The sequence below is a fragment of the Poecilia latipinna genome, unplaced genomic scaffold (assembly GCF_001443285.1).
Source record: "Poecilia latipinna isolate Pla-1442-1.1 unplaced genomic scaffold, P_latipinna-1.0 Scaffold1631, whole genome shotgun sequence".
In the NCBI taxonomy this organism is placed as follows: Eukaryota; Metazoa; Chordata; class Actinopteri; order Cyprinodontiformes; family Poeciliidae; genus Poecilia; species Poecilia latipinna.
Genome location: NW_015114247.1, coordinates 256,333 through 274,350, shown reverse-complemented (window position 1 = coordinate 274,350; position 18,018 = coordinate 256,333). Strand labels below are relative to the sequence as shown.

The following is an 18,018-nucleotide window of genomic DNA, read 5'->3' as shown; positions in this document are numbered from 1 at the left end:
TTTTTTTTTTTTTTTTTTTTTTTTTTTTTTTGGGGGGGGGGGGGCTGGTATTCTGTGTCCAAATATACAACCTTCAAACCTGATAGACCAGGAAGCAAATTAGCAAAACGAAAAGAAAAAAACTGAACACCTAGAAGAATTACTCTAGCCTGGATGTAATTAGGTTCCAATGTAGACTAATCTTTAGCATCATAGGTTCAGCGTCAACACTTTGCTAAAACATTTAATGAGGTTGTAGATCCATTCAATAACAGGCAATACCAGGACTTTGTATTGCCCTGGTATTGCCAGGACAATCCTCTCTGTCTGGTGACCATTACTGTTCTGACAGTAATGATCACCAGTGATGGCTACATCAAACTCGTGATGCTCTGGCAATGTATTCATTTTTGCTCAGACTGTACTATTCCCATCCAGAATGAACCAATAGTTTTTCAACTCCCTGAAGTTTTTGATAGTTCCTACAAAACCTAACTCAACCTACATATTAATATTTTACCAAGCAGTTAAAAAAAAAGCTCATATCTGGCAGTAACCAGACTAAGGGTACAGTACTTGCTGTATATTTTTATGTTAAATTCTTTATATTTGCAAAAGCAAAATTGATGTGCACTCCCTGATTATTGTGGTTACTGTAACTGGCTTGTTTCCTTTTTTTCAGAGTTTCGATGGTCAGCTCAGACCTTTACCATCACCTCATACCTACACATTGCCATTAAATCCTTTCCTTCTGCATTTAACAGTATCATCCCTGTGTACTTAAACCACAGCCAATCAGTTTATTGTTTAGGTATTAGACATAGAAATATGGATAGAAGTACTCATAAACTGCTTAAATCTCAAACAATTTTGTTTCCTAAAAATTAGTCTTGCCCCATATTTCCCTTTGTTTTGGTTCTGAATCATTTTTGGACCAAGTGACTTGTGAAATATTACAGATAAACACTTTAATAATATTTGTCGGCGCCATAAAACCACATTTCCTTACGATATTATGAGTAAAATATTAAAACTAACTTATTAACTAAATCATTAGCTATCTGTGGTGGGCACCAATTTACAATGCATCAAGTAAGTTCTTTTGTACCCAAACTACAACAGTTCACCCAGTCCACAACACATCGGTATTTACTCAAATCCATCCCCACCTCTGATTGTGAAAGGCTCTTCACTTTACCACAAGCCCAAATCATTATCAGCTCACCTCCTTGTTAAAAAAAAAACAACTGTTTTGTTTGACAAAAAAATGTCATGCTGCTTCCCACCAAATATAGCCGACCTCATTAGAACTCAATTTTAAAGTAAATTTATTTGAAACTTGTTTCCAGAAGGCATAAACTCTGTTTTTAAGTTCATTTTGTACCTTATGATTCATTGGATCCAATGGACCTTTTTTTTTTTTTTTTCTTCTTCTCTTATTTCTCATGAGTCATAAAAGTTGGTGTATATTTGTTCAGGTGTGGCTGTAGAGTAGAACAACTTACCATGACTGCTGAGTCTGGTAACATTTCCACATGGGACTTTTGGTGTCTAAAACTGTTTTAATGTGTTGCTTTATTTTGAGCATGTGAGCAGTTTCACATAGTTGTTTTCCAAAATCCATCTTGAAACACTTTTGTTTCTTTTTTTTTTTTTTTAGTTTTGCTTTTTGACTTTCTTGTTCTACTTTGAATTATTGAGTATTTTAATTTGGAGCAGGTCGAGTAGTTTTAGGATCCTGTGGCCTTTAATTTGGGGGTTTAGGGTTTAAGGAAGCAACCGAAGCAACCCGACCTTTTTCTCTATGAATGATTTACAGCCCGAGCCACCGAGCTGACTTCTCACTTAACTGTAAATATTTACAGTAACAGTAAATTTAACCTGTCCAAATACCACGTTTGTTTTTTCGGGATCCTCCTGCAAAGAGACGTTGTGATCCAAAACCCTCTCTTAACCGTTTCACCATTTGTTGCAGCCTAATGGGGCCTGTGTCGCCTGACTGGTTCAGAGCTCTTAATTTACTGGTCATTGGGGGTCTCTTCCTCACCCTGTCCTCCTCCTACTTGTGTCTGTCCCCCTCATCTCACTTGGAACTCCTTTAGCTATTTATTTCCATCACCCGGAGACAGGCCGAGCACAAAGCCTACACTGTGTCCCGGGGCTTTTTTAGGACAGAAACGCTGCCTGTTTTAAAATGGAAACGCTATGATTGACTGGGCACGGCTTACACAGAGGAACGAGGAATGCCTCGACATGAATAAATTACCCGCCGGAATGATGGAGACACACTATTAATGAAGTATGGAAGTGAATTACTGTCGACACCAGATATTTTGCTCTCTCTGCGTGCGACGTTAAATCAGACTCAGCCTTTCCCGTGGAGTCTGAAAAACACCACAACAACAGCTGAGGACATCGTGAAGATGGCAGACGAAGGCGGTAACAGAGGCCAGAGTCCGCTGAAAAGCAGCACGAAAAGCGTGGTTAGCTTGTTAAAGTGCTCAGAGACAAAGACCGTCATTTTTCAAGACTTATCTTGTTTCAGTAAAACAAACTGATGTATTTGGCCTTGTAAAGACTGTCTGTTCATCTGTCCATCCTCAAGAAGTTACAATATTAGTGAAAAGTTCACTTATTTCAGTAACTCACTTCACTAAGTGCAGCACATTATATAGATTGATCAGACACGCTGTTTCATTTATGCTAAGCTAATAAAACATGACATTAAAAGTTAAAATATGACATCAGACTAAGAAGAGAACATGTTTAATACAGAATCGTGAGCTTCTATGTTCAAGACTCTTATTTTCACATGATCTTGCAAACAATATAGCTTGTCTGCACCAAGGCAATCACAGAGATCACACTACAATTATACTGATATAATTACATCCTGTCTGACCAATCAATGACTCCTTTTTCCCCCCCTCCAGTCTGATTCATTGCAGCAAGATTTTTGGTGTTTTTGGTTCCAAGATGTTGTTCCACAGTGAAATAATTTGTTGTGAAGAGCAAGATGGTTTTTAATGGCATATCTGAGGTCGAAATAAAGCGGAGTTGCAGAGGTGGAAAGGTGCCAAGCTGTAATGGGTGACTCTGGAAGAATCCACTCTTGTCATTTTGCATTTATTTACCCATTAAAGGGTAAAAAGTCTTGCAGAAGCTTGGAAAGCTGAACACGTTACGCAGCAAAAGCTCCTCCAGCCAGGATGTCAGTGATGCATTTGATAAACCTTTCTTTTCTCTTTTTTTTCCCGTCTATGTGATGCTTTAGAAACACAAATGATGACTGTCTTTTTTTTTTTTTTTGTTTATCCTCATGTCTGCTCTCCTCAACACCCACCCTGAGTTGTAGGTGTAGTGCCAGGCCTTTGTTCCCAGCTCTGACTGCAGGCAGGTTGGGCAGGATTCTGAAGTAGCTCACTGTTTCTGCCCGAGCCAGCTGGAGCTCGGCCAAACACAGCAGGAGTTTCTGCTCTCCTCTGTTTGATATTTACTTTACCGCTTTTACAGGGGAACTAGTGCAAGACCAGACAGACATACTGACACAGTGCTGTGTCGGTGCTGAAAAGAACTATGTATGTGTGTGTGCGCAGGCCCCACCTTTACTGAACGGCAGTCCACACCTGGCCCATGGCCTGGGAAGGTTTTGATTGGGTTCCCACTGCAGGCTTGATAGGGATGGAAAAGGGTTGGGCTCAGAAGAAGAAAGTGTACTTGGTCTGGTATGTTGCGGCTTACTGCACATGGGTTATCTAAGTTCATGATTTTTTATTGTTTGCTAGTAGCTATAGTTGCATATCTAACAGTATTAGTGGGTGGACTGGCTGATGGGACGACCGGGGGCTTTCCCGGTGGGCTGATGGGTTAGTGGGTCGGTGGTTTAGGTCGTGGAGGAACTGTCACATTCGCCGCAGAGCCTCGTCGTTTTTGGTGCATCACGATGCCTCCAATTACGACATTTCAAATACCTTCTCTGCTCTCCTTCGCTACATTTGGGCAGATTTGCTGCATGTCCACAGGGTGGACCTGCAAACACCTGAATGAGCGCTACCAGGCTAACCTGGCCTACGAAAACAATTAGCCACTGTGGTCCTAATTATAAACTCAAAACAATCACAACGCAGAAAAGCTTGTTCTCCAGTAGCACTGCATAAATCAAATCTCCGCCTCTGGCTCTCGCATCCAGCCGAAGAGACAAAGTGAAGAACAGTAGAGCTGAATATCACTGGCATAGAAACGATCAGACGCGTCTGATTACTTGGCCTATATGAGAATAGAAAAGAAATTTAGTTTATTTCAAGCTTCTTCCTTAGGTTCAAACAAAACACATGCATCTTCAGAGATTCGGTATATTTCTCTCCAAGTTGTCATCCAAGGCAATGCTAGATATTAGCCTAGCCTTTTGTGGATTAGGTGCCATAAAGTAGCCTAAATCATCCCACTGACTTGGAAAAGCAAACTGAGAGTCATAGCACCAAAGATCTGACTTGTCATCTTGCAGAGGATATTTGTTGAAACTGAACGTTTTCATCATACACTTGATATACTTTGTAGTAACAAGTCACACGCAAAACACCAACGTGTGGCAGAAAACTGATACCGATTACCAACCATACCGACTATTCCCCTTTTCCTGTGGGGATTGTTTCTTCTCAGAAGGGACAGGAAAGCCGGTCAGAAAAAGACTTCCAAGCCCACATACTGGTTGCAACAACCTGTAACAGTAGTTGCCTCAAGTTGTCTTTGCCAAAATGATAAGTCCTGCCATTGTCACATGAACGTAACTGATGTAGCCCCTCCTTCTTCTTCTCCTCGCTTTCTTTCTTTTGTTTTGTTCAGGGCATCGTCAGAAACTTGAGGACCCGCCCAAAACCGGCCTGTTCTCAGACCGCCTTAGTGAGCTTGAGAGGATGAGGGTGAGGGTCACGGTTCCCACGCAAACGCCCCGGCCAGCTCTCAACACCGCAGCCAACACCTTCAACCCGCAGGGTCAGACACAGATAACAGGTGAGCTACTACGGTTAGCTTTTGTCACGGCGAGTAGTTCAAGTGTTAAACATCCACCTGGTGTTTAAAGGATGGCGATAACAAGGCGTTGAGTGTAAGCAGAGTTTGTGGAGCAACTAGTTACATTCACTCAATTACATTTACTTTTAGGAGTTTTTGTACTACTCTGTACTTTTTACTTTTACTTGAGTACTTTTATTATGAAGTATTACTGCTCTGACTTGAGTACAATTTCTGGATTCCCTACCCACTGATTTGAAAACATTACTTTTTGTTACTTATGTGAATCATTGTCATTTTGATCCTTAAAATACCAAAATTTCCACTTAATTTCATATTTTGGCCTGTGTGATGATGCCATTTTTGAATATTAAATGAAGTTTTTTCTCTTGGACGTTTCCATTTTTTTTACTTTCACTTGAGTAAAAATATGGTGAAGTAGTGCTACTCTTACTTGAGTACATTTGCTGGGTCTGAGTGTAATCCCAAAAAAAATGAAAGCATCTCCAGCTTTTTTTTACGACATAAACTTCAGCATGGCCTAAAGCTGCAGAAAGACTTATGACTGCACACATGACACACATACCCGCCTTACAATTCATGTTTTATGTCAAGACAAGGCATTTGAAACATTTTGTCCTTTTTAACAATGCGTTGGAAATGCGACACCGAAGATGCGCGAGCCTAATCTCCGACTCGCACCACAAGCTTTATGACCGCTGAGCGTTTGCCAAGCATTGTCCGGCCGAACCACTTACAGACTCGCTGTGAAACATCAAACCCCAACTGGAGCCGCGGCCTGACGGCACGAGAGTCTGCGGAGCGTGTTATGTTGCGTCTGAGATTGTCTGTCCCCCTCTCTGCCCCGTCGCTCAATCAATCTCCAGCTTAGCCGGTAACACCATCTCTCACGGCTGGGCACGGCCGCCACCCGATCGCTCCCAAATCGGGAAACCTGTCGCACGTGGTTATTTAAAGTCTCAGTTATTTTTGGAGCCGGGCATTGTAGTGCTTCTAAGGGGATCGTTAGAGGCTTGGTTAAACAGCGCCTGTTACACACTCTGGCTTAAAACGCGGACTCGTTTTACCGAATGATATTCAGATCTTTTTAGTTTGTGAAATCGTAAAGTAAGAATAAAATTCCCATTTCGACTCAACCTCTTGCGCTTTTTTCCCACTTAACTTTTCTAGCTGTACATTTTCATCTGCTTGCACTTTTTGTCCTTTGTTTTTAATACAAAGCAGCGCTATGGCTAAAGTGTTTACTTTTCTTTTTTTTTTCACATAGCAACTGCTAAACCTCAATGCATTTCATCGGGAGATGAACACAGAGTTGTGCTTAACTGTGGAAGGATTTAAAAAAAAAATAGCATAAAAATAACATTCAGTCCCTGTTGTGTAACATAGTGGTGGCAGGGTGGTGCTGTGGGGCACATTGTGTTTAACAAGGTGGAGAAGGTTTAGACCGAAATCCAACTGAGAATCTGTTTTCTTATTTTTTTTGTAGCTAAATATTCCAAAAGCATCTTCCTCCTTCCACATTGTAACAACGCACCGCTTTGTTTCACGTAAAATCCCTATAAACTACATTGAAGTTTAACACCGTGATGTAGAAAAAAGTGGAAAAGTTTCTCTTGGCACTGCATATCAACTTTCGGCCTGCTTGCTGATGTGTTTTTCTTTCACCCTCCTTCTCAAGCCCAACTTCAGCATCATTTATTCAACTAAATACAAAGTCTATTCTTCCAGTAGCCTTAAGAACAACAACCTACAGCTTACAGTGTTTCTAAAGGAAAAAAAAAAAAAGAAAGAGCCTTCACGGTCTGTTGTGTCGTTGCACAGACACAATAACAGAGTCTATCACGCTGTGGTATTTAGCGTGGCGTGTTTACATCCTGGACCAGGGCCAGCGAGGCTTTTCTGTTTCTCAGCTGCCAAGCACAAAGTTTTATAAGGCAAACAGGAAGATCTTCTCTTCAGAGGTAAACATTGGTTGTGTCACTGGGGAGACCTTTTCCAGAATACACACAAGTGATATCTGTAATCCTAAATAAAACTACAGATGAAAAGAGACACGGAGTGGGGGAGGGTGGAAGAAGCTGCTGTAAATGTCTGACTTTAGCGAAACTGATTGGAGTGTTTGAATGTGCATGTTGGGGCACTTGTAATTATTCTCCCTTTTTTTTTCTCGCTTCCTTTTTTCCCTTCCTTTCCTTGCTTCTTTTCTTCCCATCAGACCCTCGTCAGTCCCAGTCCTCTCCTCCGTGGTCGTACGAACAGCCGTACCCGTCCTACCTGAGTCCCATGGCGTCCCCCTCTGTCCACTCCACCACTCCCCTCTCCTCCAGCCGAGGCACGGGCCTGCCTGCCATCAGTGACGTGCCTAGACGATTGCCAGGTAGAGCCATTACTCTCTAGGGAAAGATAAACGTCTAATATCTTAATGCATCACGCATAAACGCAGGTCCTTTCACTGCGGAGCATTAAATCAGACAGAAGGTTTTCCTGTTACGGATCAGTTTGCTTTAGTACCAAAAGCCAAACTAACGAGAGAGAGAAAATTCACATGAACTCGAAAAACTTTGAAGAATCTCAGACAGCTAAGAGGTTCATGTCCTGGCTTTGTAAGCTTCTGATTGGCTGACTAACAGCACTTGAGTGAGTCAGATGAATTGAAATAACTACAGACAACTCTAAACAGCGTTTTAATGTTTAGGCCGTTCATGAAGGGGTTCTGTGCAGAGGTTGCTCTAGACTCTTTCGTTTCCGGTCATTTTGACTGACGAGGTCAAACAAAGAAAAACAAATCCTGTCATAATCTGCTTATAAAATGATAACAATGACTTATTCATTTGCGGTTTATTTTTCTCTAACAAGCTGAACAGAGACCTGCATCGCAACATCGCCCAGAAATTAGATGAACACATGCAACTTTTTCATCCACTTGTGAGTGACCAAATGTCTCTAGTCCAGTTGCGGAGGCTATTGTGAGGGTTTGGATTTTTGCCTCAGACAAAAATGTCTTTTCATGGCTGTTTTAATGTTGATCTGAACGGTGAATATACGCTCTGATGCAGCAATGGAGTTGTGTATTACACGCAAAACTTCAGCCAAAGTTTTGAAATCGGGGAACATTTCTCAGACTGAAATGATTGAGGGGTTTCTCCTGATCCCGCAAGGCTTTGCTTCAGTGGAAGGAAATTCTGCCGCATTAGCTCCTTCTGCACCAGCGGTTCAGCTGCACTGGTCTGTGACCCATAAGTCAACTGTCCTTAATTTTTTAGTTTTTATCTCCCAGATAGCGAGATGCATTGAGTTCAGTATCCAAGTCAGTGGTAATGGTCTAATACATTTCTGATAGATTTCCTTCAGATTTTGCCATCAGCATTAAAAAAAAAAAACTGGTCAAAGATGTAAAATATTTGGTCAGAGCGACCCTTTGTCCTGTCCCAAAGATGATTGTGAAATGTGAGAATTATCTCCAGAACAAAGGCAGCTGCAGATAATGGAGAGTTATTATCCATAGTGAAAAAATGATTTACCAACATTAACTGAAAAGACACTCAGTAAGGAAGGAGCCAGTACTCCAAGACAAACATAAAAAAGCAGTTTACAGTTTACAAATGAACTCTGGAATAAGGACGTACATTTTCAGAGACTTGTGTTTGATTTGATGAAAAGGTTTGACTACAGGGCTTAGTGCTACTTTTGGAGGTAAAAATGGGATACAAACAAGCCTACTGTGAAGAACCGTAGTGACAGAATCATGTTGTTTGGGTGTTTTGCTGTGCGCCTTTAAAAAAAATGGTGACATTTTGAGGAAAGAACATTTTGAGGAAATATTGTCATCATTTTCAAACTTCAGCCAGGAAGTTCACGTCTTCCAAATGGACAACAAGCCTAATCAAAGAGCCAAGCTGGCTACAAAGTGCCTTAACAACAACACAGTCAGTGTTTCAGAATGATCTCAGTCCTTCAGAAGATTTTTTGGTCAGAACTAAAAAGGTGTTCATCAGAAAGATGAATTAAACACCTGACACACTCATGTAGCTATATGTCTGCAGGAATGAGCCAATATTCCAGTAACCTAGTGTTGGAAGAGTATCCATTATATTTCATCTACGTCAGAGGTGTCAAACCCGAGGCCCAGGGGCCAAATCTGGCTCGCTGTAGCTTTTCAAGTGGCCCTCTAGACTTCAAATTACATCAGTAAGTCCCTCCAGTTTTTCACAGATCTGCAAAATTCACACAAAATCAACAAATCTCCACATTTTTTCTGATTTTACTGCAAATTTTCTCAAAATTGATCAGAAACACAGAACTTAAGTCTCTGCCGCCTCAGCCGTTCTTTATGTGAAGTTACAGTCTGTAATTCATACGGCGAGTAATAAAAAGTCACATTTAGAGTCATGCATTAGCACAAATATCGTAAAAATTCCTTGCAAATATTTCCAATCACCACAAAATCTACATTTTTGACAGCAACAAAACACTAAAACAATCGCAAAATCCTGGAGAAGCAGTTATTTATTGATATTTTAAAAGTTTAAGAACATTCAGATTTTTGATGTGACCCAAAATGAAAATGAGTTTGACACCCCTGATCTACGTCATCCGAACTAAAAGGCAATACTACCAAACACTAGGCAAATGAACTGCATGTAAATTTCTGCATTAGAAAAAAAGCTAAAAAAAATAAAATAAAATAAAAAGTTCCCTGATGTCAAACTGAAAAAAATCTGATAATCCTAACCGGCCTGAAAAAGGAAAAACAATTATATACATTAATACATGTAAAAATGTGATTTCAGATGGGCATTCACACTTTTACACACTGGTGCTAATAAAAAGGTCCTCCCCACCCAAGCTCCCCCGCCCCCCCCAAAAAAACCCAGCATTTATCAGCAAGTTGCTGTTAGCATGAGTCTGATCGCCTCGCTAACAGAGGACAGAAAAAGAGCTTGTTTCCTTTTTCGCTCTGCGCCTTTGATCCCAGAGGAGCATGGGTAATAACAGGCCTCGGGATAATAACAGGGTCGTGGCTGACAAATAAAGTGTCTTTACAGCGATACGCCGCTCTCTCAAAGCATTCTGGGTAATAGCATTAGCCGCTTTCTTCGCGCCGACGGCGGCGTCTGCGTCCCGATTTGTCTCCGACGTGAAAAAAACTCCTTGAAAACTCTCACATGCCGCCAAACTAGTTTCTCCCCCCGTACACCTGTTTGACTTGCTGCCATGTGTAGGTTTCTTTCTTTTTCTCTCTCTCTCTCTCTCTCTAACTTTCTTTTTCTCTGTTTCCTTGTTCACCCTCCTCTCCGTGGATATGTGTGGGTGTATGTTAGTATGTTTATGTGCCCCGAGCGAGGGCGAGTGATTAAGCGCTGCAGCCGTGTGACTCTGCATCAGAAAGGTTTAAAACCCAGCCAGCTGCCCTGTCAGCTCTGATTAGCTCGGTCTTTCCCCCCTCGGCCTTTCATCTCGCGAGCGCCGGGGCTTTTGTTCTCCGAGTGACAGATGTGCACGAGAGAGCATGCGCACACGTTCCAAAGCCCAGCCTCTTCCCCTCCCTCCCCTGCCAACCCCAACGCCCCGCTCGCACACCTGCGCGAGGTGATGCGCCTCAGGCTCGCTGATTTCCAGAGATCATGTTGACACCTTGTCAGGAGGCTCCGTAACATTATCTGTACCACCGATCATGCGAACAGAAACTGATATGCCCCTTTGAGTTTTTCACAATTTGTCACTTTTCAATCACTAACTATTTCAGTTGTGCGTAATACGATTGACAAGCGAGCTGCAGTGCATAATTGGATTGTAGAAGGAAAATGAAATGTCAATACTTTATAGAGCCACTCTTCTACTAGTCTCTTGGGAAATGTTTGTTTTTTCAATTCTTCTTTGTAGTTTGCAGTAGACTATCTGTAAACTTAGATTTATAAGACTTTACACAGATTTTTAGCTGGATTTAGTTTTGGCCTTTGACTAGGCCATTCTAAGCAGAGAGATGAATCGATTAGTAAAATAATCGTCAACTAATTTAGTCGTCAATTAATCATTAACTGGAGTATACAGGCTCAAATTTGCTAAAAGAAAAACACTCTGAGCAGTAATTAAGAAAGAACTGTATAAAAAATATCTACATTTTGCATATAAGATTAAAAAGTATATATTTTAACCCAAAGTATGAAGTGGCTGTTTAGCTTCACCTGGTTCAGATCCAGTGAAATAAAACAAAATCTCTTATTAAGCACCGTTTGCTGTCCAGACTGGCGACCTGTCCAGGGTGACCCCGCCTCTTGCCCGGAACGGTAGCTGGAGATAGGCACCAGCACCCGTCCCGACCCCACTAAGGGACAAGGGTGTAAAGAAAATGGATGGATGGATGCTGTCCAGTCTGTCCAGTTATTAATCAAAATATAATTATTATTATGTAGTTATTTAATACAAACAATAATCAACAGATCAGCACTGTGTTGATGTAAGTCAGGGACTGAGCTTTTCACATGTTGACAACAGAAGTGTTTTTTTCAGCTGCAGGTGCATCCGTTGCTACAAAGGATCAAATGTACACTAAATGAATGCCGTGTTATGCAATTTTAGGCAAAACAATGTTTGTTTGTTTCAAAAAGGAGTTGAATTATTTGTTATTGTTTATGTATTTCTAATATGATATAAAACAAGCTAAGGTGGTTAAATGAAAAGTCTTCAGAATGTGTCTTTCTTTTTTTAAAATCATGTTAATCAATTATCCGCCACTTCACCAATGTCCCTATGTCTGATTTAAAATAAAATGTAATCTCCGTAGCCTGAGTTTCCAACCACCATGTTTCACCTTGGGGAAGGTGTGCTCCGACATATTTAGCATTTTGCATTTGGGTCAATAAAAAAGAAAAGTTCAGTTTGGGTCACTTGTTGGGTCTCCTCCTATGTGACCTTTGAGATCATCTTTACAAGGACCTTTCTGAAGCTCTCGTCCAACAAGTCTTCTTGCCACTCGTCCATACGGATCTGATTTGCAGAGTGCACCACTTGTAGTTGCCGTGGTAACGGGCTCTTTCAGATTAGCTCTGGATCTCTGCAGCTCCTCCAGAGTTACCAGAGGCCTCTGTCTGCCTCTGTAAAATGGAAATGACGGGAAGGTGTAATATCACACCTAAACATCATAAGGTGTGATATTATGATGTTTGTCCACGATCCTTCCACATAATAATTAAAGGGGCAGGGTTATGTACTTTCTAGGGACACAGTGCCATCTAATGGCACAATCAAGTAACTGTGTTACCTTCAGTTGTATATATCAAACATGACTAAAAAGAATGCTTTGAAGTTGGTCGTCTGTCTCTTTAAGAAGCTCCTACTCTTTCTGACACTGCGCCTTAAGAGAACAATGCAGAATCAAGCCGAGCTTCTGCTCCTCTCAGCTCCTCCAGACTAGCGGCAGCAGCAGTTAGCAAACATCTGGTGGAACTGCAAGTCCGCTAAGCTCATCATGCAAACTACTTCTCAGTCCAACGCTGCTAAGAACGGTTGTAAATATAATGATGAAGCATAATGAGAAGCATTGTTCCCTTAAGAGCAGGAGCTTCTTAAAGAGACAGAGGCCCAATTTCAAGGCGTCAAATTACAAAGTCAAAGTTATGCTTAGCATATATTTTATAACAACTGAAGGTGACATAGTTGCTCGATGGTGCTGTAAAATGGCACCAAGCTCCTGGAAAATATTTAACATCATCCCTTTTAGCAACCCAGCCCATGTGCTGAGCAGTGGTCGCAAAAGTTCATCAAACCGAGTCATAACACCTAATTCGGAAATGACGCCTCGCTGTTTGAAAAGCCCCTCCAAACATTTAGACACTGTTACACTCTAGTTTCCTCTCAGCTAATAAAGTTTGATCTGGCTCATCATCACAGGGCCCCTCTGAGCATCGGGGTAGGCCAGAAAAAAAAAGAAGAGAAAAAACAGTTAAAAACAAGAGTCGGTATTTTATTGAACAGCACTGAGATCACACTTCTGCCCCACAACAGAGACAGTCGCCCACTATTGCTATTTGAATCAAACAAATCTGGTGGAAAGAGGAAGTTTAAGAGCCCTAATTGGCAGCATATGCTATCTGACGCTAGCGACAAACCCCGGCTTCGCAATCCCTCCCTGCACATAAACACCGCAGCCCTCCTCTCCACCTCTCCACCAACCCAGCCCCCCTGTCCTCTCGGAGCAGACATGGTGACACGGAAGACGCCTTGTGATTTATGATAAGAGCGCCATGGCTGGACTAAACCACCGAGAGGAGACGGATGGAGGGGAGAGAGAAGGAGGAGGAGGAGGAGGACCTCCTATTCTCCTTCAACTCTTTGCCCAGCGCGAAGCTCGCCGCAGCCAGTTAGTGGTTTTTGGGTATTTTTTAAGGGATGAAGCAAAAAGAGGAACGAAGGGTGAGATGGAGCAGCTCCCGCTCGGCTCTCTCCGTCGCACACAAACACACCCGTGCGTGCCCGTATACACACACACACACACACGCATACACGCGCACGCAGTGGAGCCGATGGGAGGCGAGGAGAGGAGCCACATCAGAGCTCAGCCCTGCCTCATTATGGATCTCATGGAAACTGTTTCTGCACAAAGTGTTTCCACATGTGCAGCTCCTGATTCATCCCAACTTGCCTCTTTTTTTTTTTTTTTATGTGCATACAGTATTCACACACATCCACTCTCAGCACACGCACACACAAACCAACACCACACACATATAAACAATAATTTAGACACACGTAAACATGCGCCAACACACACACACACACACACACACACAGAGGAGCGCGGATGTCTAAATACATTAAGGCATGTGTGGCTCAGCGGAGGTTATCAAAACTCAGGAACGGTGATTCAGATAGTATTTATAGATAAGTGCTAGTCCGTAAACCGCAACGTTAATTTTGCCAATTGGTGAATACACATATTGGGCTCGAAATGACTGTAAATTTACAGCAGGGTTTTTGTTGGGGTTTGTTTTTTTAGAATTTCTCAAGAGACAAATTTATTAAATTCAATTATTCTACAAGAGGTTTTAAAACTGATACACAAAAAAAAAAAAAAAAAAAGATGTGTAATTACAGTGCCGTGCAATGAACTGCTGGGCCTTTTTCACATTTCGCCACATGATAACCGCAAACTATTTTATTAGGATTTTATGTGAGAGAGCGGCACAAAGTAATTCAAAATTTAATAACGTTTTTCTTCTTCTTCTTAAAAAGTGGTTTTCAAGCTTGGTTTTATTTTCCAAAAAAACAAAAAAATAGAAAGTGTGCCAAACTTTACTTTTTCATTAAGGAGAGGCAAAGGCAATGAGAACATGGATGAGCTACGTGTTCGCTCATTGTGTCAGAAAACCTGTTAGACTCTTATAAATTATTTAAAATTTACTTTTTCTGTAGCTTTATGTCATTTTGTTCCCTCATGAAAAACGTACCTGAAGCATTGATTTGATTCTGTCATGCATCTTTGAGGGATCCTTGAATCTCCCGTGGCAACCATTTGGCAGCGTCTGAATGCTTCCTCCCACTCGGCTCCTCCAGACTAGCGGCAGCAGCTGTTGTCTGCTGAGCTCATCATACCAACTGTTTCTCAGCCCAACTCTCCTAAAACCGGTTGTAAACAAGAAACGTTGTTGCGATGACGTGCCAAAGGCAGAGTGTCGGGAAGAGCTTTAGCTTCTTAAAGAGACGGGCGCCAATTTCAGGGCGTCAAATTTCTTTTGAGCCTTTTTGTCAAAACTGGAAACAACGTGCCTGGAAAATACGAAGCGCTGCCTCTTTTATATCCACCCTGGTTAAGTGTCAGCTAGCTTCGAGGGTAGACGGAAAAACTTGTGTGCAAAGCTAACGGAGACCTACCGCAAAAGACTTGCAGCTGTAATATGCAGGGAAAGCTGCTTGTGCAAATAATTCCCAGGACACCACAGTTGTTAGTTTATTTTCTAAAGCCATGTGTAGTTTCCTTTCACTTCACAGTTTCACTTCTACTTTGTGTTGATCTATCAACAAAAAAAAATCCCAATGAAACTTATTTTGTTTGGTTGTAGAAGAAGAAATCGCAAAAACAAACAAACCCAAACATGTTCAATAGAACTTATATTTTGCAAAAAAAAACAAAATCTACCAATGGAACCACTATTACCAGATTATTTCACTTATAACATGAGAAAAATGTCATAAGTGAAATAATCTGCCAATGCAACTACTACTTTTTATCTGTATTAAGGAATTATTTACTTAAAATAAGCCCTTATATCTTGCAGAAATGTTACTTATGAGTTAGTTTTGTTTATTTCCAGTATACTAAGACGTTTGCACTAGAAGCTGAACCAAAAATACTTTGTAAGACTTTGTGTTGCTAGAGCGACTAGCTCATTATTCTGTGGGGGGGAATTCTCGAAAGGCTATCCTACTTCCTGATTATCTACTACCTTCCCTTTGTTGGCTTATCACATGCCACTTCAATTAAATACACTGACCGATTGCCGTAATGTTCCAAGAACCTCCTAAAGTTGACCGTGTGCATGAGATCTCCACGTCGATAACGATGTTTTTCCTTCCTCCGTGTTTTTTCAGGGTCTTCCGACCTGAGTCCGTTCCCCGGCCAGTTCGAGCGCCAGTTCCCGAGCCTCTCCTCCATCACGGACAGCCGCTTCTCCAGCCCGCGCATGCACTACCCGGCCACCTTCACCTACACCCCGCCCGTCACCTCGGCCATGACGCTCGGCAGCGCCCACTACCACACCTACCTCCCCCCGCCGTACCCGGGCTCCACCCAGAGCCAGAGCGGACCCTTCCAGACCAGCAGCACGCCGTACCTGTACTATGGCGCCTCCTCCAACTCGTACCAGTTCTCCATGGTGCCCGGCGGCGACCGCTCGCCGTCTCGGATGGTGCCGCCTTGCACTAGCGCCTCCACGGGCACCTCGCTGGTGAACCCCAACCTGCCCAGCCAGACGGAGGGTGGGGTGGACGGCGACGGGAGCCACAGCAACTCGCCGACCGTGCTGAACCCCGGCGGCCGCATGGACGAAGCGGTCTGGAGGCCGTACTGAGGAAAGACCAGGGGGACGCGCGGATGGCAAGTCAAGTGATGTCGCGGTTTACAAGCACAAAACCCCCTTTTGTTTTTTCATGTCATGAAAAGGGGAATTTCTTTCTCTCTTTTTTTTTTCCTTTTTTTTTTTGTTTTTGGGTCCTCTCCTCGGCTATCTCCACCTTCTGCTTGGAAATTAAAGCAGAGATGATGATGATGGTGGGGGTAGGGGAGGGGTGGGAGTTGGAAAAATAAAATAAAAGAACAGACTTGCACCGACTTGTCTTCCTGGAATGTGTTTGGACCGAGGCACTACAAAGGGAGCCATTCTCACAGCAATAATGAGAAGAAAAGACACAAAAAAACTATTTTTGATTCACCAAGCCCAGGCAGACGGGACGTTGTTTCAGTTTTTAGGGCAGCCCCACCAGCTAAGGGATGCTGCGTCGACATTTGTAAAAGACTGCCCCTCTGTTTTTTTGTAACGTGTTTGTACTTTATTAAAGCTTTTTTTTTTTTTTTTTTTTTTTGCAGAGCATGTTTTTGTACAATATCAAGATGCAACCTAAGCACTGAGTAGCAGATGAGAAGCGTGTGTTACCCAAAAGCGGCGTGGACATTCATTTTGCTCTAAACCAATTAATTTAACTTGTACATTGTGGGTTTATGATGTTGATGTAGATTGAAGCGTTTTTTTTTTTCTTCTTTTGTTTGTTTGTTTTTTTTCTTTAGTTTTAACTTATAAAAGCCATAAATTATGTATTGTATTTGAAACTTGAGTCGAAGAAGTGTAATCTGAATATTTTTGATGCATCTATATGACTAAGTTAATTTTATCTTTGATAGGTAATTTAAGAGTTGTTGTTTTTTTTCTTTGTTGTTGTTGTTGCTGTAGTTGCCCCACCCCCCCAGAAAAAAAAAAAAGATTTAATAATGATAATGATCCCTTGGAATCCAAAATCTAATTTCCGGAGAGTATTGCAACACTTTTTCTTCTGGTGTGTTAAAAAAAAAAAGATTCAGTGTAACTGCTCGACACATTAGGAGGCCAACATCTTCGGTAGGCGTCGACACACATTTGGCTCGGAATTAAACCTTTGGTATTTATTGAGCAATAACTCGCATCGTGCCTCTCGGCAACGCAGCATTAAAGCCAGATTCAGTGGGGAAGAAAATAATTATCCGTTTATGGAAATTTTCTTTTTTTATTTTGTCTCATCTTGCGTGCACTTACAAACTGCTTTTCCTGACAATATGAGAACAATCGAAGCAAGTCCAAAGATGGATGTACCTGGTTGTACAAGTTACAGCGTCAGGTCAGACCTTTTCTTTTTTTTTTTTTTTTTTTAAGGCTCAGTTGTTTTTTGTGATACATAAACTCCTCAGGACTGGAATAATCCCCCGAATGAAATTATCTATATCTGCTTCTCTTTCTCCCTTTCTCTCTCTCTGTTTTTTCTTTTTTTTTTTTTTTTGTTTTGTTTTTCATATCCAGCCTGGCCGAAAGCTCAGTCGAGATTATAGCTTACACACGCCAACTTTATTATAGCTTTCATATCATGTGCAGAAGATGACTTTGAAAGAGTTTGGGTTAGTGCGTGACACACACGCAGAGAGAGAGAGAGAGAGAAAGAGAAAGAAAACAAGGAAAGTGAAAAAATAAAAAAGCACGACATTCCTTCAGACGTTTATTTATCTACAGTTTTTTAGATTTAATATCTAACGTCCCAGCCTAAAACAACATTCTCTTGCAGCACTATAAGAAGCACGTCTGCATCGAACCCAAAGAAGTGCTGGGGTTCAGGGAAAAAGTGCAAAAAAGAAAAAAAAAACGAAAGAAAATATGGGAGACTTGTATGTTTCTTTGATAAAAGCACTTATTTCTTGTTTTATTTCTAGCAGCACTCACGGCTGGCTGCCAGCAGAGCTCGTGGTTTTGGGTCCTGAACGCAGCCATCTCG

The 18,018-nt window shown here is 41.8% G+C and overlaps 1 protein-coding gene across 5 annotated transcripts in view; it reads left to right on the top strand.

Annotated features, from left to right (window-relative positions):
- Positions 1-17,878, top strand: part of LOC106964170 (RUNX family transcription factor 2) — a 70,577-nt gene extending 52,699 nt beyond the window's left edge. For 3 of the 5 annotated variants that reach the window (XM_015059509.1, XM_015059510.1, XM_015059511.1), the window contains 3 exons: positions 4,822-4,989; positions 7,226-7,387; positions 15,598-17,878. In XM_015059509.1, coding sequence (XP_014914995.1) covers positions 4,822-4,989; positions 7,226-7,387; positions 15,598-16,076 — 809 coding nt within the window. In that variant the 3' untranslated portion in view covers positions 16,077-17,878. The remainder of the gene's footprint in view (positions 1-4,821; positions 4,990-7,225; positions 7,388-15,597) is intronic. The other 2 variants (XM_015059512.1, XM_015059513.1) reach the window with 1 other exon arrangement.
- Positions 17,879-18,018: the final 140 nt, after the last annotated feature.